Here is a 27,101-nt window from a genome sequence, read left to right as displayed (position 1 = left end):
AGTGGGGTCCTATCCAAATGTAAGCATATGCTATAATCGTAGCATTTTGGGAGCTTCAAATATTATCCTCAATCTCCAATCCATAAGGCTGATGTTGAAAAGGAAACTAGCTTATTTGCTGTGGAGGTAGATGATTTGCTAGCTGATGAACTGAGTAATTACAGATATGGCACCATCTCCTATTAAAGCTATAGGAAGGCAGTCCATCAGTTGCAACGTAGGTAATTCCATCATCAGTGTGCCATGACTCAGACTTAGCTTTTCTGGTTCATGATGCCATCTGATGACACTTTCTCCTTATTCTGCAAGTCTGTGAAGTTGAGGAGGAGAGGGAACAGAAATTTTAATGAACATAGAAGATATAGATACCAAATGAATTTTTATTTTGTACATAAGTCCTCCATTTAACTCACTTTATACAATCAGGAGTAGCCTAATGTGTGTAGTGCAGTGGCCTGAGAACCAGGAAAACTGAGTTCAATTCCCACTCCAGCTCCTTGTGGCTCTGGGCTAGTCATTTCACCCTCCATTTCCGCAGGTACAAAATAAGTGCCTGTATATAATATGTAAACCACTTTGATTGTAACTACAGAAAGGCAGTATATCAAACCTCATCCTATTTCTCTTTCCCTATTGGTTTGCATCCTGGTTGTATGTAATATGCAGAATTTAAATTATAATCATATGCCCTTTGCTGTAGTGCAGTGTTCCAAATGTTTGTGCATTATCTTTATGCTCAGATCTTTTTAATGGAAGCACTTCAACAACAGACAGCCTGAGCATCATTGTTCCTGTGATGCATTGGCCCTTCATAACATACAATGCAGAAGAAATTGTTATTTTTAGTACAATTAATATAGTATGATCCTTTAACCCCCAACTTATCTCCCCTCCCGCCCCAACAAAGCAGTTGCCCCCAAACAGAGGACCTCCCCTGACAAAGTGGTAGTGAAACGGACTCCCGTTGGGATCGTCCTGTCAAAAGATTAGTGTCTCTCTCCCTCACTCAGAAATATAAGTATATGGGTTTTAAATTGTTCCTGTTCAGGAGATTAGAGATTTATAAGGAAATTTCAGTGAAGAAAAACAAAATTTAATTATAAATCAACACAGAAGTTTTTTTTAGAGCCAATGATAGAATGCAGCTGGATGGAGAACATTACAATATAAAGTTTTCACCATCGCTACTGAAGCTCCAGTAATGACTGAGGCTCTTTTCCTCCATCAATAAATATAAAAATGAGAAAATAAGTTAAGAGCGTTTCAAAAAATAATTTAAAAAATACTGTGAGTTTCCTGAAGAAATATTTTTGGAAGTAATCACTGTTTGTAGATATTTAGTAAACATGCTCACCAGAATACAGTGTAGCATAAGTAACTGTATGCAGTGAATATAATGGTGGTCTTCAGTTTGTTGTCCACATCTGTGTTGCTTGGCATACAGGCTAACTTTGTTTTCTTGTTTATTTCCAGGGGTTACAGCCCTAGGTGCTTTCTCAGTGATTTGTGCATGTATTCACGTACTGATTTTGTGTTGTCAGGAGCTGAATGAAAATCAGAGCACTCCAAAGAAGGAAAAACAAGAATGGTTGTCCAAACAGAAGGAGAACTTTCAGCACTTCCAGGCAGAGGAGGAGGCCAACTTGTTGCGTCGCCAGAGGCAGTACCTTGATCTAGAGTGTCGCCGCTTCAAGCGGCGAATGTTGCTTGGGCGCCATAACTTGGAGCAGGACCTGGTTAGGGAGGTGAGCCTAGGAGAAATAGGCTTGTAGAAAGAGGGAAAAGTTATCTTGGGTTTATAAAGTTTATCAAAAGTAAGATTAGTGATGGAATGACTATTTCATCCTTGTTGCTCTTTTTATAATGTTTCTTGTACTTTTGTCCTGTTCTTTGAGCACATTAGCAGTTGTCTTAAAAATGTTGTCAGTGCTTAGCAAGCTTCATTGCATTTGAGGGAGCAGCCTGAAGTGGACAGAGGATAGCACTGCAGGCCAGTTGAAATATTGGCTTCTTTAACCAGTCTGTAATTAATACTCATTTTACCTTTTTCACCAGATTTAGTGTTATTTTTCATGGTACAACCAAAGTAGTAATATACAAATTGCTGTATTATCTAGCCAAAATGACTGCAATTAAGTGTTTCCTTCCCATGTACTTTTGTGGCATAGGAACTGAATAAGAGACAGACACAGAAGGACTTGGAGCATGCCATGTTGCTACGGCAGCATGAATCCATGCAGGAGTTGGAATTTCGGCATCTTAATACGATCCAGAGAATGCGTTGTGAGCTGATCAAATTGCAGCACCAAACTGAACTAAGCAATCAGCTGGAGTACAACAAACGGAGGGAGCGGGAGCTGAGACGCAAGCATGTTATGGAAGTCCGACAGCAGCCCAAGAGTCTGAAGGTATGGGTTGTGGAATGTAGGTCCCAGTGGAGAGGGTGGGGGGAAAATCCTTGCTAGTGAAAGATTGAGACCAACACAGCTAGAAATTGACTTTTGAGGTCATTAAAAGGGTAACCAACTTTTTACGGAAATGTTAACAGAGAAAGCATTGAAGTAAAAACAGTATGCGTATGTTAGTGGGTACTAAATATTTGAGAGAGAAGAAAGTGTGTGTATGTGTTCTGCTGAAGAAGTGTGAAATGTTTCTTAAGAGTTTCACTTTGTAGCACTGACACATAGTAACATAGTAAATGACAGCAGATAAAGACCTGTATGGTCCATCCAGTCTGCCCAACAAGATAAACTCATTTTACATGGTATGTGATACTTTATATGTATACCCGAGTTTGATTTGTCCTTGCCTTTCTCAGGGCACAGACCGTAGAAGTCTGCCCAGTACTGTTCTTGTACTAAGTTCTGAAGCTAACATCGAAAGCCCTGTAAAATTTACACTCCAGCCCATCCCTATCTATTCAGTCACGATCAGGACATAGACTGTAGAAGTCTGCCCAGCTCCCATTTTGTTCCCAATTACCGGCGTCGCCACCCAACCTCCGCTAAGATTCCATGGAACCATTCCTTCTAAACAGGATTCCTTTGTGTTTATCCCATGCATGTTTGAATTCCATTACCATTTTCGTCTCCACCACCTCCCGCAGGAGGACATTCCACATATCCACCACCCTCTCTCCGTGAAAAAAATACTTTCTGACATTAGTTCTGAGTCTGTCCCCCTTCAACCTCAATTCATGTTCTCTAGTTCTACCGCCTTCCCATCTCCGGAAAAGGTTTGTTTGCGGATTAATACATTTCAAATATTTGAACGTCTGTATCATATCACCCCTGTTTCTCCTTTCCTCCAAGGTGTACATGTTCAGGTCAGCAAGTCTCTCCTCGTACGGTTTGCAATGCAAATCCCAAACCATTTTCGTAGCTTTTCTTTGCACCGCTTCCAGTCTTTTTACATCTTTAGCAAGATACAGCCTCCAAAACTGAACACAATACTCCAAGTGTGGCCTCACCAACGACTTGTAAACGGTGCAGTATCCACTCCATTCCCAGATGTTCCCTTGGCAGCCAACCATGGTCCTTCTCCAGGATTTTCCTCCGTGAACACCGAAGAGAAATAATTGTTTAGCACGTTCGCTTTATCTTCATCACTCTCCACATAGCCATTCTCATTATCTTTCAGTCTCGCAAATCCATTCCTATCTCTTCTCCCCTCTCCAATATATCTGAAAAAAGTCTTGTCACCTCTCTTTACATCTTTAGCCATTTTTTCTTCCACTCGCGCTTTCGCTAGCCGTATTTCCGTCTTCGCTTCTTTCAGTTTAATCCGATAATTGCTTTGCGTTCTTTTGTATTTCTTGAACAAAGTCTCTTTTGCTCTTATTTTTTCAGCTACTTGTTTGGAGAACCATATAGGCTTCCTGCTTCTCTTGTTTTTGTTTACTTTCCTCACAAAAAGATCAGTCACCATATTTATAGCAGCCTTTAGCTTGGACCACTGTTTTTCCACTTCTCCTATGCCTTCCCACGCCAACAGCTCCTTCTTCAGGTATTCCCCCATTTTATCAAAATCAATATGTCTGAAATCCAGTACTTTGAGTTTTGTGCGTCTGCACTCCGCCTTTGCTCTTATGTCAAACCATACGGTGTGATGATCACTATTACATAGGTGGGCACCCACCCGGATATCGGAAACACTACCTCCATTAGTGAGCACTAGATCCAGCATCGACCCTTCCCTCGTGGGTTCCGTCACCATTTGTCTGAGCAAGGCACTTTGACAGGCATCCACAATTGCCCTACTTCTTTCCGATTCCGCAGACGGGACGTTCCAATCCAAGTCAGACAAATTGAAATCTCCCAACAGTAGCACCTCTCCTTTCATACCAATCTTTTGAATATTTTCTATCAGATCCTTGTCTAACTTCTCCGTTTGCACAGGAGGTCTGTAGATAACTCCTGTGTGGATACAGGTTCTGTCTTCTCTTTCCAGGACGATCCATAAAGCTTCTTTTCCCCAGGTTCCTCACATTTCAGCCGCTCTGATATTCTCTCTCACATACACAGCCACTCCGCCACCGCTTCGGCCCTCTCCTTCCTAAAAAGATTATAGCCCGGAACGGTCACATCCCTTTCGTGAGAATCGTTGAACCACGTATCCGTAATAGCAACAGTATCCAAGTTTTCTTCAAACATCAGGGCTTGCAAGACTTGAACATTTTTACTTAGACTACGAGCATTTGTGCACATAGCTTTCCATGTGCTTAGTGAGTTTGGGTGGTTTTTTATATTTACATGACCTTTCCCTCTGCCATCAGGTTTATTCTGGGGGTGACTTTCCGAAATCCCCTGTTTCCTTTTGTCACCCCCACCCTCTAGTTTAAATGTCTAGACGCATACTGTCTGAATTTCTCCCCAAGGATCCTTTTTTCCTTCACAGAAAGATGTAGCCCATCATTACAGTACAGCCTATTTTTCCATGTATTACCCCATTCTCCTGTGTATCTAAAACCTTCTTCACACCAAGAAGAAGGTTTTAGATACACAGATTATGTTCCCAAATTAATCTCTAGGTAGCATGTCTCAGGTATAAAAAGTGATAGTATAGTTGGTGCCTTTTTTAACCAAATTTTTGTTTTATAGCTTGATTATTCAGAGAAAAATTACTTTCTCATAGGTTACATTCTTTCCCAGGAGCTAATACACAATAAATACCTACAGCTTGCTTGCTGGCTTTTATCTGTCTTCAACTTTATTGAAAAAAACATAAGCCTCATGCTTGATATTTGAATTTCACTCAGTGCAATGTGATAATGTATCATAGAGAAAAGGAGAGAACCTGCCTGATACGCCAGTCATAATCCATTACAGATGGGGGGGGGGGGGGGGGGGGGGGGGACATAGACTACATGCTGTGTTGTCACTGATTTGACACACTATCTTTAAAATAACTTAGGAGACTTATTTGTTTGTTAAATAATTACTTTCTCGTTGTGTCTGTTTTACATTTTTTTTTAGTTTTGACTTTGAAATGTCATTTAGAAATAGTATATTTTACAGAAGCATGCGAGCAGGTAAGATGAAATACGTGGACACTTTGCTGTTTTTGCTCAGATCCAGATGATGTCAGTACAGGAGGTGCAGTGTGCCAGTTTTTAGACATAAGTAATTTATATTCTTCTCCCTGAGTATGTCATGATTTTTCTTCTACTGTGACATATTGCTAGGATCTAGTGGAAAAGTAAATTTCATATTATTTAAAGTATAAAGTGTTTTGATTAGTGCTAAAGGAGACAGAATATACCACTCTGAAATAAGAAAATCAGAATAAAATAGTATTTAGCCTGTAGTTTTCCAATTTTAAGGATCATTATCTTTAAAGTTGTTATATTGGTATAGGTTAATCTGAAATTCTAATATGATTTACATAGGTTCATATTGTGGCATGTAGTTTCTGTATATTGACAATTTTTCTTTCCAAATTTTGTGATTGTGAGTAAGTAGTTAGGATGAGTAGGTAATACACTAAATATATTAAGTCTTGAGGTTCTGTAGTGTTAGAGTAGGCTGATGTTATTTCAGGTCAGACTGGATAAGTACTTGACCAACAAGGCATGATGTAGAATCTCTACAAAATGACACAGTGGGTATTCTTCATGTTCAGAAGTTCCTGTTGTGAGAAAGGCCATCTTCAGAATTCTGACCAGTTTATCAGAGATGGCACTGCATCCTTGTCAGGCCACATACAGTATTTTGCTTTCTGTTTCCAGACAGGAGATTTTGATGTCCTCTGTGAGGTTAGGCTGCAAGGGAGCCTCTTAAGGACAAGATTACAGTCACATGACTAAGGTGCTTTAAGTCCAATAAATATGGTAAGACAGGCCTTGACATATTTTTATTAATTCTAGGAGCTAGCAGTCAAGACCTCTCTCAGTTCTCGTTCCTCACCCTTCTAGTACTGTCTGCAGTGATATTTGTTTTTTGGTGGGGGGAGGAAGGCAAGGAGAAGAGGAGGGGGGAGAATTCCTTCACAGATCAGCAGTAGCACTTTTAGAACTGATTTACTAGGCTCTTTTCTTATTCTGTGTCTGTGAGCAAAGGAACTTCAGTAAATCGGTCCCAGAAGCCAGCAATCTCCTTTCCCAAAGCATGCTGTCAGCTGTGTGACAGCACCACCTTGATAGGTGAAGCAAAGAGGCACAGTCCCCCAGCAGCACACCATAAAGTATTAAAGTTAAACAAGTTCTGCATCCACAGAACCCCCTGGCCCTCCCCCAACAGTGGGTGCAGAGCCAGAAATTTTCCCCATAAAATTCACCATACAGAAACATTTCTAATTCTAGTGTAATCTCACTAACTTCAACATAAATGCTTTCATTTCCAAGCATATTGTGAAGTAATACAACCTTACAAAAAAAGTCGCTCAGGACCTAGATCAAATCTACCATGCCTGCACTAACTTCCAAAACAAAGACCCTACCTACATCCTCATGGCTTGCCAAACCAAATTTCACAAAGGTGTCATTTGTTAGTCATTGGCCACTGGCCACATAAGTGAAGTGCCAGAAAATGCATTTTAAACTAAAATGTATAGTATTAAAAGGGTAGAGATATAGGAGAAGAGTATAAGGAACATGGCAGGATTTACTACATAAAGCATTAAAAATAAAGCCATTCCTTTGTCCCTACAGTGCGCATATCCAGCCTGTCTGCTCCCTTCTGCGCGCGCGCGCACACACAAAAACAAACAGAGCCAGCCTGTCCATCTATCTGCCACCTGTTTCACACCCACACATACAGCCAGCCTATCCCTCTCTCTCGTCCCTGAATACGCATAGCCAGATCGTCCCCTCTCTCTTGACCCTTCCCAATATATGACACCTTTTTCTACCCCACACATTTCACACACCTACAGCCAGTGTATCCATCTCCGTCCCCCCAGTGCACATGACCAGCCTCTCCATCTGTCTGCCCCCTCACTCACTATCACCTCTTTTTTTCTGCACTTTCCCACACACACATATATATACAGCCCCAATTCAACTTGACCAGCCTGATCCTCTCTTTTGACCCCCTCCCTTGCTATGCACACTGCCACCTCTTTCTGCCCCCCCCCCCCCACACACACTCACACACACACCACTTCAGGCAAAATCTCTCTCCATCCCCACACACACATACAGCCAGCCTGTCCCTCTCTCTGCCCCTCCAATACACAAAGCCTACCTGTCCCCACCTCTTTCTGTCTCAAACACACACAGCCAGAATATTTGTGTCCTTCCCCGCTCCCCCCCCCCCCCCCCCCCCACACACACATACAGCCAACCTGTCCCTCCCTCTTTCCCCAGTGAACCCAGCCAGTTCATCTCTCTGCGCCCTCACCCAATTGTCACTGCAACCTCTTTCTGACCCCCCCACTCCACACACATAGTAGGCGTCCCCCCCCCCATGCATACTGCCATCTCATTCTGCCTCACACATCTACAACCACCATGCCCCTCCCCCTGACCCCTCCCCACCACACATACACACATCCTTCAGAATCAACCAACACACCCCTTTCTCTTTTCCTTCCCCAGTAACACCTTACCTAGTTATTCAATTTATTAATTAGTTTATTAATTTATGTATTTGTTCATTAATTTGTTAATAAATAAATTTATTTCTAATCTGCCTACAACTAAATGGAGTACAAATTAAAGAGCTGCATGGGAACAGGGTTAGCAGGAATCTCCTCCAGGTCCACAGGACTCCCGCGTGGATCCCCTCCAGGTTTGCAAGGTCCCTCGGGGTTCCTAAGGAAATGTTGTGCCAGACCAGCCTACCTGTTCTTTCCTTGTGTTTCTAATCTAGTTTAGCAATTATAATAGCATTAAAATATTAATAGATATGGTTAATAGCATTGAAATCCCAATAAGCACTGAGAGGGGAAGTAATCAACATGGGCTACTGTTAAGTTGAGATATTTTAGTACAGGCGACAGGCAGGGATGGAGGAGATTACTTGCGAGGATGGACAGGGATAAAGGAGATTCCAGTGGGAACAGGCAGGGACAGGTTAGATTCCAATGGGGACGGGTGAAATTTCTGTCCCCGTGCAACTGTCTAGTACAAATCTCCCCAGTATCCCACACAGGCCGCACCCTTTTTCTCCTCCCACACACCTCATACAGGTAGCACTATTTTTTCCCTGTAAAATTCACCACATAGACATTTCTGATCCTGGTATAAACTCACTAACACTACATAAACCACCTCAATACCAGGCATATTGTGAAGTTTTTACAACTCTACAAAACAATCACTTAAGTCATAGAGCCACATCTACCATGCTGCAGTAACTTCAAAACAAGGGCCCTACCTATGAAAGGCAGTGTTCTAAATATTACAGCATGCCCTAAAACATCAATCATATTTACTGGGAGAACTAAACAAGCCAAATTACTACAGATTGCCTCATAGAAAATTAAGGCTAATAGAATACCTAATCTTGGCCATGCACACATAGCACAAATACCAAATACAGAATAAATGACCGCAAACTAGAAATACAAATATGTAGACAGAAATTAAACTGAAACCTTGCATGTAGACCACCACCAGAGAAAATAGATGCATTTCTCCCTATACAGTTCAAAATATAAAGATACCAGATGTCAGGGATAGTGTTGGAAGCAGGTGCAACCAAGTCATTTGTATGTACTCCTTAGGCAGAGGGGGCCTCAGCCTGCCTGAACCTGGAAGACATAGCCTGGTACAGAGTTTTGGCGTTCCCTCCCAAATTTCTGCCATGGACCTCAGCCATGTCTGATACCAGCTCTGGCAGTTTTACATTCCAAAAACTGACTTCGTATAATCACTAAATAAGAAATAAAATTATTTTTCTACCTTTTGTTGTCTGGTCATTTGATATATATATATTTTTTTAATGGTTCCATCTATGGTTTCTACTTTCCTCTGTCTTAACTTCCTTGCCAGGGTCTTCTGTCCATATGACATTTCTTCTCTCTTCATATCCATTATTCATCTTCCTTCTGTGTCTCTGTCCCCATGTTCAGCATATCCCTTCCTCTGCCCAACATCTACATTCTTTATCCCTATCCCCCTCCTCCCATGTTCAGCATCACCCCTGTCTCTCTGACGTTATGATTCCCCTACGTCCAGCATTTCCTTTCTGTGTCCCTACCCCCCCCCCATTGGTCCTCTTTGTCTCTACCCTCTCCCTGTCCACCATTGCCTCTCTGTGTCCTTGTCTCGATCCCTATATTTCTCCCATGCCCAATGTTTCCCTTTTGGGTCCCTATCATGTCTGACTTCTTTCTCTGTACCTTCCCCACCCAGCGTGGCCCAGCATCTTTCCTGTTCTTCCCATGTGCCTCAGTATTACTCTGATTCTTTCCTCTCTACCCTCCACCCAGCATCTTTCCTCCTTCCATGGGTCCAGAATTTCTCCTCTCCATCCCCCCACAGCTCAGCATCTCTTTCCCTTCTATTCCCTCTCAGCCAGTGCAGCATGTGTACCTACATCTGTGCATCTCTCCCCCACTCTTCCTTCCATCTCTCTGTTTTTGTCTCTGGGTGCCTCCTAGCGGTAGGTCAGTATCTCCCCCCCCCCCCCTCACCAGTCCAGGAACTCTCCTGACCCCTCCCCCCACCACACCATGTCCAGTAACTTTCCTGACCAATCCCCCCCCCCCCCAACCTGGAGTCCAACAACTTTTCCTTTCCTTCCCATGGGTTCAGAATCTTTCCTGCTCCTCCTCCCTGCCCTCTGCAAGTCTAAGCGCCTCTCCCGCTTCTTCCTTTCCGCCTCCCATGGACCCAAGCACCTTTCCCCACCATCTCCCTTGCATCCAAGTACGCCTCCCACTTCCCCGCCACCTTCCGTGGGTGTAAACGCCACTACTGCTTCTTCCCTGCCGGCTCCCTTGGGTCCAAACACCTCTCCCGCTTCTCCGCAACCTCCCATAGGTCCAAGCGCCTCTCCCGCTTCTCCGCTACCTCCTGTGAGTCCAAGCACCTCTCCCGATTAGAACATAAGAGTAGACATACTGGGTCAGACCATTGGTCCATCTAGCCCAGTATCCTGTTTCCAACAGTGTCCAAGCCAGGTCACAAGTACCTTGCAGAAACCCAAATCGTGGCAACATTCCATGCTACAAATGCCAGGGCTAGCAATTACTTCCCCATGTCTGTCTAAATAGCAGACTATGGACTTTTCCTCTGGAAACTTGTCCAAACCTTTTTTAAACCCAGATATGCTAACCATTGTTACCACATTCTCCGGCAAAGAGTTTCAGAGCTTAACTATTTGTTGAGTGAAAATTCCTTCTATTTGTTTTAAAAGTATTTCCATGTAACTTCCTTGAGTGTCCCCTAGTCTTTGTACGTTTGGAACAAGTAAAAAATCGATTTACTTCTACTCGTTCTACGTCACTCAGGATTTTGTAGACCTCAATCATATCTCCCCCTCATCCATCTCTTTTCCAAACTGAAGAGCCCCTTTATCATTTTGGTCACTCTTCTTTGAACCTTTTCTAATTCTGCTATATCTTTTTTGAGATACGGTGACCAGAACCGAATACAATACTCAAGGTGCAGTCGCACCATGGAGCAATAGAGGCATTATTGTATTTTCGGCCTTATTCACCATCCCTTTCCTGATAATTCCTAGCATCCTGTTTGCTTTTTTGGCTGCTGCCGCACACTAAGCAAAAGATTTCAGCGTATTATCTACAGCAACACCTAGACCTTTTTCTTGAGTGCTGATCCCCAAGGTGGATCGTAGCATCAGGTAACTATGATTCAGATTATTCTTTCCAATATACATCACTTTGCATTTGTCCACATTAGATATCATCTGCTATTTGGATGCCTAGTCTTCCAATTTCCTAATGTCTTCCTGCAATATTTCACAGTCCACACCTGTTTTAACAACCTTGAATAGTTTTGTATCATCTGCAGATTTAATCACCTCACTCGTTCCAATTTACATATCATTTATAAATATGTTAAATAGCACCAGTTCCAGCACCGATCCCTGTGGCACTCCACTGTTCACCCTCCTCTATGGACTGTTTAACTCTACCCTCTGTTTTCTGTCCAATAAGCAGTTCCTAATCCACACCAGAACACTGCCTTCTATCCCATGACTCTTTAATTTTCTCAGGAGTCTCTCATGAGGAACTTTATCAAAAACTTTCTGAAAATCTAGATACACTACATCAACTGGGTCACCTTTATCCACGTGTTATTCACACTTTCAAAGACATGAAGCAAATTGATGAGGTAAGACTTTCCTCGGCTAAGCCCATGCTAACTCTGTTCGTCTATATGTTCTGTGATTTTATTCTTTATAATAGTTTTCACTCTTTTGCCCAACACCGACGTCAGGGTTACTGGTCTGTAATTTCATGGATCATCCCAGAACCCTTTCTAAAAATCAACATTGGCCACCCTCCAATCTTCAGGTACTGGATTAAAAACTGGTTGAAGGATAGGAAACAGAGAGTGGGGTTAAATGGGCAGTATTCACAATGGAGAAGGGTAGTTAGTGGGGTTCCTCAGGGGTCCGTGCTAGGACCGCTGCTTTTTAATATATTTATAAATGATTTAGAGATGGGAGTAACTAGCGAGGTAATTAAATTTGCTGATGACACAAAGTTATTCAAAGTCGTTAAATCGCGACAGGATTGTGAAAAATTACAAGAGGACCTTACGAGACTGGGAGACTGGGCGGCTAAATGGCAGATGATGTTTAATGTGAGCAAGTGCAAGGTGATGCATGTGGGAAAAAAGAACCCGAATTATAGCTACGTCATGCAAGGTTCCACGTTAGGAGTTACGGACCAAGAAAGGGATCTGGGTGTCATCGTCGATAACACACTGAAACCTTCTGCTCAGTGTGCTGCTGCGGCTAAGAAAGCGAATAGAATGTTGGGTATTATCAGGAAAGGTATGGAAAACAGGTGTGAGGATGTTATAATGCCGTTGTATCGCTCCATGGTGCGACCGCACCTTGAGTATTGTGTTCAATTCTGGTCGCCGCATCTCAAGAAAGATATAGTAGAATTGGAAAAGGTGCAGCGAAGGGCGACTAAAATGATAGCGGGGATGGGACGACTTCCCTATGAAGAAAGACTAAGGAGGCTAGGGCTATACAGCTTGGAGAAGAGACGGCTGAGGGGAGACATGATAGAGGTATATAAAATAATGAGTGGAGTGGAACAGGTGGATGTGAAGCGTCTGTTCATGCTTTCCAAAAATACTAGGACTAGGGGGCATGCGATGAAACTACAATGTAGTAAATTTAAAACAAATCGGAGAAAATTTTTCTTCACCCAACGTGTAATTAAACTCTGGAATTCGTTGCCGGAGAAAGTGGTGAAGGCGGTTAGCTTAGCAGAGTTTAAAAAGGGGTTGGACGGTTTCCTAAAGGACAAGTCCATAAACCGCTACTAAACGGACTTGGAAAACTCCAAAATTCCAGGAATAACATGTATAGAATGTTTGTACGTTTGGGAAGCTTGCCAGGTGCCCTTGGCCTGGATTGGCCACTGTCGTGGACAGGATGCTGGGCTCGATGGACCCTTGGTCTTTTCCTAGTATGGCATTACTTATGTACTTATGTACAGACGATTTTTAACAGGTTAAATATTACTAACAGAAGATCAGCAATTTCATGCTTCAGTTTTGAGTACCGTTGGATGTATGCCATCCAGTCCCGGTGATTTACTGCTCTTTAATTTGTCAATTTGGCTAAGTACTTCTTCCAGGTTCACCGAGATTTCTTTTAGTTCCTCCGCATCATCATCCTTGAAAACCATTTCCGGTACAGTCAGATCTCTTATATCTTCTTCCATAAAGACTGAAGCAAAGAATTCATTTAGTTTCTTTGCTATGGCCTTGTCCTCCCTGAGCGCCCCTTTTGCTCCTTTGTGATCCAACGGTCCCACAGATTCCCTCACAGGCTTTCTGCTTCTGATGTACTTGAAAAGGTATTACTGTGAGTGTTTGCCTCCGTGACAAGTTTCTCTTCATATTCTCTTTTAGCCTTCTTTATTAATGCTTTGCATCAGACTTGTCAGTGCTTAAGTTTCTTCTTATTTTCTTCATTTGTGTCCTTTTTCCATTCTTTGAAGAACAATCTTTTGGCTCTAATAGCCTCTTTTACTTCACCTTTTAACCATGCTGGCTATCGTTTTCTCTTCTTTCCACCTTTGCAGATAGGTGGAATGCATCTGGGCTGGGCTTCCAAGATGGTGTTTTTGAACAACATCCATGCCTGATTTAGTGTTCTAAACATCAGCCAATCCTTTTGGCTTCTTTTTAACCATATCCCTCATTTTTTTTTATAGTTGCCCTTTTGAAAATTAAATGCAGCTATAGTATATTTCCTTTGCAGTTTCATGCCAGATAGTAGCTCAAACTTTAGTGGGGTTCCCCAGGGGTCTGTGCTGGGACCGCTGCTTTTTAACATATATATAAATGACCTAGAGATGGGAGTAACTAGTGAGGTAATTAAATTTGCTGATGACACAAAGTTATTCAAAGTCGTTAAATCGCGGGAGGATTGTGAAAAATTATAGGAGGACCTTACGAGACTGGGAGATTGGGCATCTAAATGGCAGGTGACGTTTAATGTGAGCAAGTGCAAAGTGATACATGTCGGAAAGAGGAATCCGAATTATAGCTACATCATGCAAGGTTCCACATGAGGAGTCACGGACCAAGAAAGGGGTCTAGGTGTCATCGATGATACGTTGAAACCTTCTGTTCAGTGTGTTGCTGCGGCTAAGAAAGCAAATAGAATGTTAGGTATTATTAGGAAAGGAATGGAAAACAAAAGTGAGGATGCCTTTGTATCGCACAATGGTGCAACCGCACCTCGGATATTGTGTTCAATTCTGGTCGCTGCATCTCAAAAAAGATATAGTGGAATTAGAAAAGGTGCAGAGAAGGGCAACGAAAATGATAAAGGGGATGGGACGACTTTCCTATGAGGAAAGGCTAAAGCAGCTAGGGCTCTTCAGCTTGGAGAAAAGGCAGCTGAGGGGAGATATGATAGAGGTCTATAAAATGAGTAGAGTTGAACGGGTAGATGTGAAGCGTCTGTTTACTCTTTCCAAAAATACTAGGACTAGGGGGCATGCGATGAAGCTACAATGTAGTAAATTTAAAACGAATCGGAGAAAATATTTCTTCACTTAACATGTAATTAAATTCTGGAATTCGTTGCCAGAGAGGAATTCGTTGCCAGAGAATGTGGTAAAGGCGGTTAGCTTAGCGGAGTTTAAAAAAGGTTTGGACAGCTTCCTAAAGAAAAAGTTCATAGACCATTATTAAATGGACTTGGGGAGAATCCACGATTTCTGGGATTAGCAGTATAGAATGTGTACTTTTTTGGGATCTTGCCAAGTATTTGTGACCTGGATTGGCCACTGTTGGAAACAGGATGCTGGGCTTGATGGACCTTTGGTCTTTCCCAGTATGGCAATACTTATGTACTTATGACCATGTTATGATCACTGTTTCCCAGGGGTCCCAACACTGCACCTCTTACACTATATCCTGTACGCCACCAAGAAACAGATCCAGTATGGCTCCCTCTCTTGTTGTGTCCTGGACCAGTTGCTCCAAGAAGCAGTCGTTTATTACATCTAGAAATTTTATCTCCCTGGCACTCCCTGATGTAACATTTATCCAGTCAATATTAGAGTAATTGAAATCACCCATTAATATAGTGTTGCCCAATTTGCCAGCTTTCCTAATATCTGTAAACATTTCTTCATCTCTCTATTTGTTCTGTTCTGGTGGATGGGAATGCAGCCCTACAAGAATACTCCTTCCCTTCACACATGGAATTTCTATCCATAATGATTCCATGCTGCCATCTGTTTCATGTGGAATGTTTATTTTGACTCAATTCCCTCTTTAACATATAGCGCAAAACCCCTCCAATTTGATCCTCTCTATCATAGCGATACAATTTGTACCCTGTTAACAGTGTCCCATTGACTGTCCTCTTTCCATCAAGTCTCTGGGTTGCCTATTATATCTACCTCATCTTTTAGTACTATATGCTCTAACTCTCCCATCTTGTATTTTAGGCTTCTAGCATTTGTATAGAGGCACTTCAAATTGTGTTTTTTCCTTGGATTTACAAGCTGCTTAGATGTTCAAGGGGATAATGCGCATCCTTTACCCTGCTCTCATTAAGCACACCTGGCTAAAACCTCTCTACTGGAATTCCCTAAATGTCCTGTTTCAATAATATCCTTCAAGGATACTCCACACTGAACCATGCGCTCCTGGGCAACTGTTGACTCCCCCCCCCCCCCCCCCCCCCCCCCACACACACACACAATTCTAGTTTAAAAGCTGCTCTATCTCCTTTTTAAAAGTTAGCACCAACAGCCTGGTTCCATCCCGGTTAAAGTGGAGCCCATCCCTTTGGAACACACCAACAGCCTGGTTCCATCCCGGTTAAAGTGGAGCCCATCCCTTTGGAACAGTCTCCCCCTTTCCCAGAATGTCACCCAGTTCCTATCAAATCTAAATCCCTTATCACTGCACCACAGTCTCAACCACGCATTGAGACTTCAGAGCTCTGCCTGCCATTTGGTCTTGCATGTGGAACGGGGAGCATTTCTACCATGGAGGATCTGGACAACTTTCTACCTAAGAGCTAGCTGACAGTGTATGTAAGTGAAAACATTCAAGCATTACTTATATACACTGTCAGCTAGCACATTTGCTTATTTCCGATCTGACGAAGAAGGGCAACCTTCGAAAGCTAATCAAGAAATGTATTATGTCCAATAAAAAAGGTATCATCTTATTTTCTTTTCCATGTTTTATTTTGTTTGATTTCTATTGATAACCTTAACAGTGGACTAACACGGCTACCACACTCCTCTACCTAAGAGCCTAAATTTGGCTTCCACTTTTCCTATGTCATTGGTACCCACATGTACCAAGACAGCCATCCTCTCCCCAGCACTATCTAAGATCCTATCTAGGTGACAAGTGAGGTCTGCTACCTTCGCACCAGGCAGGCAAGTCACCAGGCGATCTTCACATCCACCAGCCATTCAGCTATCTACATGCCTAATGATCAAATCACCAACTTCAACAGCTGTCATAACCCTTCCCGCCTAAGCAGAAGTTCTTGGAGACGTATCCTCAGTGTGAGAGGATAATTAATCCCCTGGTGGACAGGTCCTGGCTACAGGAGTACTTCCTACTTCACCAGGGTGGTGCTCTCGTCCTAGGAGACCTTCCTCCTCCAAGGCAGCACAGGGGCTGCCAGGTTGGAGGTGAGACTTCTCTACAACATCCTTGAAGGTCTCCTCTATGTACCTCTCTGTGTCCCCCAGCTCCAAGTCTACTACTGTAGCCTTAAGAGAATGGACACATTCTCTGAGAGCTAGGAGCTTTTTGCATAGTGCATCCACATATAACCACTCACCAACTGGGAGATAATCATACATGTGACACTCAATGCAACAGACTGGATAGCACCCCTCTGACTTCTGAACTGCTGTCTCCATCTTAGTATTTTTGTTTTTCAATAATTTAAATCTTGCTAAGGTATTAAGGATATTAGTCTAATATAAAAAAGGTCTTTAGTTTATATGGTATATTGTGTGATTTATTTAGTGATTATTTTTTAGAAAGTAATAAAATGTAATTAAAATGCGTAAGAGCACTCCTCCCTTGTTATCCTAAGTGTCCTTCTTCCGCGCCTTCCTTTTGTGAGCCCAAGCGCCTCTCCCGCTTCTTCCCTGCCCCCCCACCCCCTCCCCCATGACGCTTCAAGAACCTTTGCAGTGCTGCATGCTGTCTGCAGCCAGCCTTTGAAGCACTCAAGGGGGTTTAATAAACAGGAGTGGAAGTGAGCCTATCTAGTCCATTGTAAGCAAGAAAGCTAATTAGGACAGTCTAAGTTCCCCCTTCCCAGCACAGCCGTCATCCCCGTTTACTCAAAACAAAGCAAGCAAACCGATGAGCTGCTGCATCCACATTGTCGTTTTTTTTTTATTGTTGGTCCATCTGTAACAGGTCTAAAGCTGGAGTGGGACTTCCAGCAGGGCTGGAGTGGGACTTCCATGACAGCTTCAGTAGTTAGAGAATAAGGCCAGTGCCGGGCAGACTTCTATGGTCTGCCCTGAAAATGACAGACAAATCAAAATCAACTGTGGATATGTAATATCACATCGTACCTTATACTATACGTTTATCTTGTTGGACAGACTGGATAGACCGTACAGGTTTTAGCTGCCGTCATCTACTATGTTACTAAAGTGCTTTTCTGAAGATCTTTGAGAAATCATCTTTCATGCTGTAACAGGACCACTTTCACGCCTGTGGAGTTATCATGAATCGCCATAAAACCTACTACTACTACTACTTAACATTTCTAGAGCGCTACTAGGGTTACGCAGCGCTGTACAGTTTAACAAAGAAGGATAGTCCCTGCTCAAAGGAGCTTACAATCTAAAGGACGAAATGTCAAGTTGGGGCAGTCTAGATTTCCTGACTGTCTCCTCCCCAGTGGCAGTGATATGAACCTGTGGGATGGATCTGAATATTGTCAACAGCACAGATCCTCTGAGCCTTGTTACATCATGCATGGCTGCATCCAGGGCCAAAGTCAAACTTTCTCTTATCATTGTTAATGCACAACACTTCAAGTTTTTATGTTTCAATATTTTTTTCAAAGAAATCAGGTAACGATTAGAAAAATTGACAAGTAAACAGATAAGATATTACATTATCAGCTTAACAAAGAACTATTCAGAGTAACATTTTTAGAAAGAAACAAAAGAGAAAAAAAATTAACTTCTGACCCATCCAACCCCCCTTCTCCTCTCAGTTGACATTTTATAAATACCAGGAGGCTTTACTCTTATACCTCCCATTAATGCATATCTAGTGTACCTGACTGTAACTCACCTTGAGCTACTACTGAAAAAGGTGTGAGCAAAATCTAAATAAATAAATAAAATATCTCAATTCCAGTTATAAATGCAAAAGGTTCAAAATAAAGCTTTGTGTTTTAGGAGCCAGAGTTTGACTATAAGCTTCCCAGATAGACAAAAACAATTTCCTGCGCTTAAAGGTAAAATGTGCCCACTCCCCCTCAATTCTAATAGTATTAAGTTGTGAAATTGAATTTGCCATTCCCAATACATTTTTCCCAGCAGTACTTGCCTTTCTCACCAAAAGCTGTGCACTTTTTCCTGAGATTTTTAATAACGCACTTTTATCAAAAATAATTCCTATTGATGAATAAGGTATATTTTAGCCAATAATGTTTACTAAATAGTTAAGCAGACTTTTCCAGAAAATATAGGCAAACAGCTCCACATCGCATGTAAGAAGGTTACACATGAACCCTGACATTTTACACAAGTACTGTAGTAGGAATTAAATAACCCCAAAGTAAAACTTTGAATTGGCATTCACACATAGCAGCAGCTTGTATTCCTGCAATAATGCATATAAAGTCAATTATCAAGGGAATACCCAAATCCCTTTCCCATCTACTCAAAAGCTCAGAATAGTCAACTGTACTTGGTTTTTATGTATGCCTTGTATGTAATTCAGAAATAGACAGCCTATCATTAGAAGGGGATTCTAACCTAGCCTTTGTTTACCATAGTGTGACCGAAGGCTGTCTCTTGGTAAAGATTGAACATAATGCATCAGTTGATAATGGGCAAACAAAATCTGTGGAGTGAAAAAAAAGTGGGCTGTAGGATATCAGAATCTTATAACAGCCCCCCCCCCCTCTTAAATTAATATGTGTTCTAAATGAGAAATTCCTTCTGTCTCCCCACCTAACACTTCCGAGTCCATGCCTTGTGGAAAATGGATATTAGCCCTTATGGGTATTAAGTCTGAACTTCAAGGGTTCTGGTTCCATAAACTTGCCACATCCCTCCAAACAGCTCTCAAAAGGATTTATAATGATAACTGGATTTTAAATGTTGACAGATTGACTGTGCTGAGGCATGAAGAAAAAAAAAAACAAAAACAGGAGACCAAGGGGCCAAGAACTCCTTTTCAAAAGCCAACAGAGTATAATCCTGCACCTCAAAAAGCCAATCTTTAGGTGCCCTAACAAACAGGCCTTATTGTATGTATTACATCTACACTTCAAGTTTTTAAATTGGGCTGAACTGCCCAGGCTGTAGGCAAGGCATCTACCTAAATGGTATAGATGACTTCCAACAACTGGGTCATTTGAAATCGTTCAGCAGTCTACAGATTTACACTTATTGGAATACCTTTCTTATTATTCATCTGGGTGAACTGACTCTTAATAAGAATTAGGAATTACTTGAGGTGGAAGTCTGCTTCTTGGAGACCAAACCAATTGGACTAGTTTTGCCACAGGAGAAAGGACAGGAGTTCTATTCTAGTTCTTTTGTGGTTCCAAAGAAAACAGGATTCCATCCTAAAGTTAAGATCCATCAACAAAATAGCCAAAAAGGAAAAAGTTCAAGTTAACTTATTCTGGGCACCGTATTAATACCCCTTTTGAAAAAAAGGAGACTAGTTATGTTTTCTGGATTTGAAGGAAAACTAAATTAACAGAGAGCTATATCCAACTGAGTTATAGGAAATATCCCAGATTCATTTTTGAGAAAAAAAAAACATTTTTTTTCTAAGCTTTTGGCCCAGTTTGTGTGTTTAAAAAATTGTTCTGTTTTCTTTAATTGTGGGTACGTTTTTCCTCATTGGACGATTGGTTAAGGACAGCTCTCAGGCAGAGGCAGGCAAATCAATAAGCAACACCTTGCAGATAGTGAGTTTCTGGGTTTATCATCAATTGTACCAAAACAAAACAGTCCAGCACACTAATTAGAATTCATAGGGGCTCATGATTTTTATCCCTGCATTGTCAGCAGTAGAGAAATAAAGTAATCTGGTGGTTTAGTTAGTTTACTTGAATGATTATCAATACACTCTCCTCGTCACAATGTAGAATCGCTGTATAGTAATATTTTCTATCCATGTGGCATAACTACATGTGAAAATCCACAATGGCTATATACTTGCTATTATGATCCACTCACCACAACAATAAATGCAAGCTTCAATTTAACCACAAACTTATTCAGAAAGTCAACTTTATATTCTAATATTGGGAGGAAAAGACTTCAGAAGTTTAGCACTCCAGTCTTTGTTATAGACTTTTGTCCAACAGCCAAGCTGCTTCCTCATTAGTAGGGAAAAGCTCCTCAATATTTGTATATCTTTTAAAGTTTTTTAATTTTTGCTACTTATTCCAAATTTCTTGTAACAGAAGGTAATGTAACTTAAAGGCCAACAGAGTGTCTCCATTTCACTATTGCTTCTTCAGGAACCACTGCCAATTGTTACCTGTCATGATATCCTTATAACCACTAATTATCTTTACTGTTTGCTGCCGAACAGAAATTTGGAGTAAGTAGCAAAAATTAGAAAACTGTAAAATAAATTAAAATATATGTATGTGTGTGTGTGTATATATATATATATATATATATATATATATATATATATATATATATATATGCAGTGCACTTCATTTAAGTGCACGTCGGATAAGCGCATGCTCTGTTTAACTGCATGCCATACTTAGGTCCCGTTTTTGGTGCCATCAGTTTCTATGGGGACAAACTTCGGTTTAGTGCACCACTGATGTGTAAGATTTGCTTACATGCATGGTTTAAGACCACTCCTCTGCAAGGAAGACTCCGCATAAGCGCGTGCGCATTGAATATGGAAGCCGATTGGCACATGACAGCCAATGAGATTTCAAATTTACTGCCCCTTTAGGTGCCACATGCAGAATAAGTGAAAGAATGTTGTTAGAGTGTACACTGGGGTGGTCGTCATTGCGGCGGAACTGTAAGACTTTAACACTGGCTGAACGAATAGAAGTTCTTAAAAAAATTAGAAAACAAACAAAGTCAAACATCTGTTGCTCAAGAATATGGTGTCAATCCCAGTCAAATTTCACATGTCTTGAAGCAGAAAGACCAGCTTCTGGAAGACTGGCAAAACAATACAAATCCACAATGCAAACGAAAACGGGTGGGAAAAGCTGAGGAGGTAGAAGATGCTCTTCTTCGGTGGTTTTCTCGAGTCAGGAGCAGTTTCCTGTCAGTGGTCCACTGCTTATGGAGAAAGCTAACCAGCTAGCTGAAAGTCTTGGACTAACTGAATTCAAAACCACTGTTGGATGGTTGGAAAGATGGAAGGAGAGGAACAACATAAAATTCAAGAAACAGCATGGTGAGAAACAAGACGCTGATGACTTTGGTGCTGAAAATTGGGTTTCAGTTCTTCCTACCATCTTGAATGAGTTTGCACCTCGTGACATTTTCAATGCTGACGAAAATGGTCTCTACTGGCGAGCGATTCCTGATGGAACACTTGCATTCAAACATGCCGAAACTACTGGAGGTAAAACGTCGAAGGACCGACTGACGATCCTCCTTTGCTGCAATATGGATGAGAGTGAGAAGTTGGAACCCCTTATCATTGGAAAGAGCAAACAGCCCCATTGCTTCAAGAAAGTTAAGTGACTTCCTGTGTCATACGAGGCTAACGCAAATTCATGGATGACTGGGGAAATTTGGAAGCAGTGGCTAAAGAAGTTATAGAATGTGGGCACAAAAGCATCAGATTTTGTTGCTTTGTGATAATTTTGCTGCACACAGGGATGATGTCAGGCTGTCTAACATCAAGGTGGTCTTCCTGCCACCAAACACTACCTCTCTGATCCAACCTATGGATCAGGACATAATAGCCAATTTCAAACAACATTATCGGGCTCTTGTGCTATGTCGTCTGATGAGCGTTATGGATGACCAGACTGGCAAGGATAAACGTGCTGTTGAACTGGCTCGTAATCTATCACTGTTGGATTCCCTATGTATGCAGAAAGAAGCCTGGAATCATGTTACACAGGCAACCATTGTGAACTGCTACAAGCGAGCCAGCTTTGTTAAGGATGTGGAGAGGGATGAAACAGATGCAACTGTTGCAAAGGCATCAGATGAAGATGTTATTGACATCCCAGCCGGTGTTACTGAAGAGGAGTTCCATCACTACGTAGCTGTTGATTACGATCTACAAACAGCTGAAGACAGCACTGATGTCGAGATATGCACCTACACGCAGGCAACAATGGCTGATGATGTCGAGATATGCACCTACACGCAGGCAACAATGGCTGATGATGTCGAGATATGCACCTACACGCAGGCAACAATGGCTGATGATGGAACAGATCATGAAATGAGCAGCGAGGCACATGCTGACGAAATTCAACAACCTCCTCCTGTCACTTTTGCAAGAGCGCTGGAGAGTATCAACACCATGCGGGCCTATCTAAAGGCCACTGGATGTCAGTGCTATGATAGTTTTTACCGTCTGGCAGACGTAGTCTATGGAACTCACAGACCCAATAGTGTACAGAGGACTATAACTGATTACTTCAAGTAAGCCTAATGTCAGTTAATGGAGACTGTATACTGTAGGTATAATAATAACCAGTATTGTACATATGTTTATCAGATGTCAAGCTTCTTTGGGTCACAACTGTTAAGTGCACGCTTCGGTTAACTGCATGCATTTCTTTGGTCCTAGACCCTTGCACTTAAGCGGATTGCACTGTATGTATGTATATATATATATATATATAACACATATACATATTGAGAAGGTTTTGCTGACTAATGAGGAAGCAGCTTGGCCATTGGACAGATGTCCATTACAAGACTGGTGTGCTAAGCTTCTAAAGTTTTTTTCTTCCTGCCAGTTTTTTAATATGAAGTTGACTCTCTGAATAGCTACATTTGACAGATTTCTAAAGATGACCATGATGAACCGTCGGTATTCCCCAGAAACTATGTTGGGAAATTATTTTAATTCATTTTGGCGCACAACTACTTTAGCTTTAGTAATGAAATGTACAGATCATGGCCACTAGGATAGCATACAGTATACCAATCCTTTCATGGCAGAAATGAAAGAGACACTTTTTAAAAAAATGTTTATGCAGTTAGAACAATTATTTACAAGTGTAACACTTGGGGGGGAAAAAACAGGGCCATTATAAGTAAATCAAACTAAAAATAATATACACTAAAGAAATAAGAACAAAAATACAGTGGCCTAGTGGTTAGGGTGGTGGGCTTTGGTCCTGGGGAACTGAGTTCAATTCCCACTTCAGGCACAGGCAGCTCCTTGTGACTCTGGGCAAGTCACTTAACCCTCCATTGCCACATGTAAGCCGCATTGAGCCTGCCATGAGTGGGAAAGCGCGGGGTACAAATGTAAAAAAAAAACCCTAATATTAAGTTTCACGAAAGTAGGAGGCAAAGTTTCATTAAGGAGAAAACTTTTTTAAAAACTTTAAAGAGGGAAAGACACATGCAATAAAACTAACTTCAAGCTTCAAACATTCTTTTAACAAAGCATATCAGGCAGACTACACAGTTGGATTCACTGTGGATTGTCTTTAGTTGACAAGATAGCATTTTTTATAAATTAAGATATAGTCAATTGAGATGATTCAAAAATTATATATTTGATTTTTTTTTTTTATATCAGATGATACACTTACAGGGATATTTTAAAAGAAAATAGGTTCATACCTGAAGAGCTCTAGTTCAAAGTAGCAAAAATTGTCTATGCCTCTTCTGGGTAGTCTTAGCCACATTTATTTATTTATTTATTTATTTATTTATTTATTTATTTATTTATTTATTTATCCCATTGTTACCCTAAAACAAATTTTGGTTCAAAGTGGCTTACATTTTGCAGTTTACAATTTACTGTAGTTACAATAGATTTTAGCAGTCAAGATTTGGGGAACATCGATAGCTTATGTGTTTGACCATGTCGTTTTAGATGAGGTAGGATTTAAAGAGGTTGGAATTCGGTAGCTTATGTGGTTAGCTATAGAATATTTGGTAGTTCTTGAGTTCTTTTGTAAATTGAAGGTAGTTAGTGAGGCTTCTCGTTGCCTTTGGTATTGAGTTCCACCGTTTGGAGCCGAGGTAGCTGAAACCTGCTGTGTAGATGGTTTTGTAGGTTAAATTACTGCAGTTGGGTAGGTGAAGGAGTAGGTATCCTCTGGTTTCTGGGTTTGCATTCCTTGGGGACAGCTCAATCATGTCTGTCATATACTTGCGTGCCATGCCAAATATTATCTTGAAAATGAGGGTGCTCGCTTTGAAAAATAGTCTTGCCTTGATAGGCAGCCAGTGTAGTGTTTTGAGTAGTGGAGTTGCCTTTTCATATTTCGACTTCTTGAATATCAGTCTTGCTGCTGTATTCTGAAAATGTTTGCAACGATTTTAATGTGTTTTCCTTACACCCTATGTATTCTATATTACAGTAGTCTAGTTGTGATAGTACTATCGATTGCACCATTTTCCGGAATGCTTGTCTAATGAAGTAGTCTCTTATTCTTTTCAGCTTCCATAGTGTTGTGAAGCATTTTGCAATTACGGCTGATACTTGGTTGTCCAGTGTTGGATGTTTATCGAGAATAATACCCAATATCTTTAGTTGTATTTCGATTCAATATGTTTGCTGATTTATTATGAAATATTGGTGGGGTGTGGGATTTTGCTGGCTGGATAGAACCAGGAATTTGGTTTTGCCTCTGTTTAGTTTGAAGGTTGAATCTTTTCATGAGGTCTAGGCCTATTTGAACTTTGTACTGTATTTCTTGATACTTTTGTTGAACGTTATATATATGGTGACATCGTCTGCATATATGAATGGGTTGAAGCCCATTTGTTCCAGTTTTTGTCTGAGTGGTGCCATCATTATATTGAGCAGTATTGGTGAGCCCTGTGGTACTCCACACTCAGAGGTCCAAGAGGCTGACATTTGGTTATTCATCTTTACAATGTAGGATCTGGTCTTTAGGAAACCGTTGAATCATGCTGCCATTGCTCCGCTGATTCCAATGTTGTCGAGCAAGGCCGTTAGTGTTGTGTGATCTACTAGGTCGAATTGTAGTAGTAGTAGTATGTTTTGTCCTTCGCAGATTAGGCTTCTGAACTTTGTTATCAGAGTGGTTATGATCTTCTCTGTACTGTTTTGTGGTCTGAAACCTGATTGGGATTTGTGAAGGATTGAGAATTGTGTCAACTATTCCATTAATTGCTGTGCTACCAGGCCTTCCATCATTTTGGTCATTAGTGGTATTGAGGCCACTGGTCTGTAAGATTGGATGTCACTGATCTTGCTGGTTGTGTTTTTGGTGATTGGTGTGAGTACAATGTTGCCTTTGTCTGTTGGGAATTGTCCTTTTGAGAACATGTATGTGATATGTTTTGTGATGTCTTTGATGAACCACTCCGGTGGGTCTTTCATCATATAGTTAGGGCAATTGTCTAATAGGCAGTGGGCATGTGCGTATTTTGTCAGTTGTGTCTTTATTGTGTTTGGTTTGGAAGACTTGAAGGAAGACCAGATTCTGTCCGCTGCGGTGTGGGTGTTATTTGTTTCGCATTCTTAAAGGAATTCTGTGATGGATTTTTTTAGTTTCGCAAGATTGGACCTTATGTTTGCTATTTTATGTTGAAAATGTTGTGTAAGCTCATCTGTGGTTTGTGGTGTTTCTGTTGATGCTAGTACATCTTGGGTTGAACATTTTTATCATGTTGATCTGTGCTGGGTTCGCATTTTTGCTGTAGTGTTCTACTTTGGCTTTCTTTATGCTGTTTGTGATGTTCTTATTGCTTTTTTCCATTTGATTTTATTTTTGTCTGTTTTGCTCTTCACCCATGTTCTTTTAAGTTTCCTGCACAGTTTTTTCATTTGTAGTAGCTCATCTTTCAGTGACATGGTGTTTTTTTCTTGTTTTCGTTTTTAGTGGTGCTGTTTTATTTAGTGTGTGTTTGCTTGCCTTGTCCCAGTTTCTCATGAAGTGTATGTCCTTGGGTGACATGTTTCTGTATTTATTCATTTCTGTTGTCTAGAATGTGTGGCTGTCCACCTTCCTTCTGGTTATAAGTGTGTATAACAGTGGTTCCCAAACCTGGTCCTGGAGGCACCCCAGCCAGTCAGGTTTTCAGGATATCCACAATGAATATTCATGAGAGAAATGTGCATGAAGTGAAGGCAGTGCATTCAAATCTGTCTCATGAATATTCATTGTGGATATCCTGAAAACCTGACTAGTTGGAGTGCCTCCAGGACCAGGTTTGTGAACCACTGGTGTATGGTGTTCTTGGTTCTCCGTTTTTGCCATTTTCTTTCCATTGTAACATGAATGTGAGCTTGCTGTGATCTGGCCATGGTACCCCTTCCGTTTTGAGGTTTTCAATTGTGTGATTGTTATTTGCTGAGAGTCTGTGAGCTATTAGGTTTCGTAGGTGGCCTTTTGTGAGGTGTAGTGCCTTGTTCTGTCTTAAAGTTCCATTGGTTTATGAAGTTTTTTTATATACCTTTGCTAAAATCAGAGTTCATTAGCTTGTTAAGCCAATTAAGTTACGTGCAGTGATATAGAATCTGTGCCATTTTCAGCGCCTAAATCTAAGCACACTATATAGAATCCGTGGGTTAGTGTCTTTGCTCTTGGAATGTCTTACTGTGCTCCTCAGTTCTTCTGGTCTTTACCCCA

The 27,101-nt window shown here is 41.3% G+C and overlaps 1 protein-coding gene across 2 annotated transcripts in view; it reads left to right on the top strand.

The window, feature by feature from the left end:
* The window catches only part of TAOK1 (TAO kinase 1), a 247,468-nt gene that overhangs the window by 200,005 nt on the left and 20,362 nt on the right, over positions 1-27,101 (top strand). For both annotated transcript variants that reach the window (XM_030185736.1, XM_030185737.1), the window contains 2 exons: positions 1,542-1,745; positions 2,169-2,408. In XM_030185736.1, coding sequence (XP_030041596.1) covers positions 1,542-1,745; positions 2,169-2,408 — 444 coding nt within the window. The remainder of the gene's footprint in view (positions 1-1,541; positions 1,746-2,168; positions 2,409-27,101) is intronic.

The sequence above is a fragment of the Microcaecilia unicolor genome, chromosome 13 (assembly GCF_901765095.1).
Source record: "Microcaecilia unicolor chromosome 13, aMicUni1.1, whole genome shotgun sequence".
NCBI classification, from domain to species: Eukaryota; Metazoa; Chordata; class Amphibia; order Gymnophiona; family Siphonopidae; genus Microcaecilia; species Microcaecilia unicolor.
The sequence above is the reverse complement of the archived record's forward strand: the minus strand, read 5'-3'. Positions and strand labels throughout refer to the sequence as shown.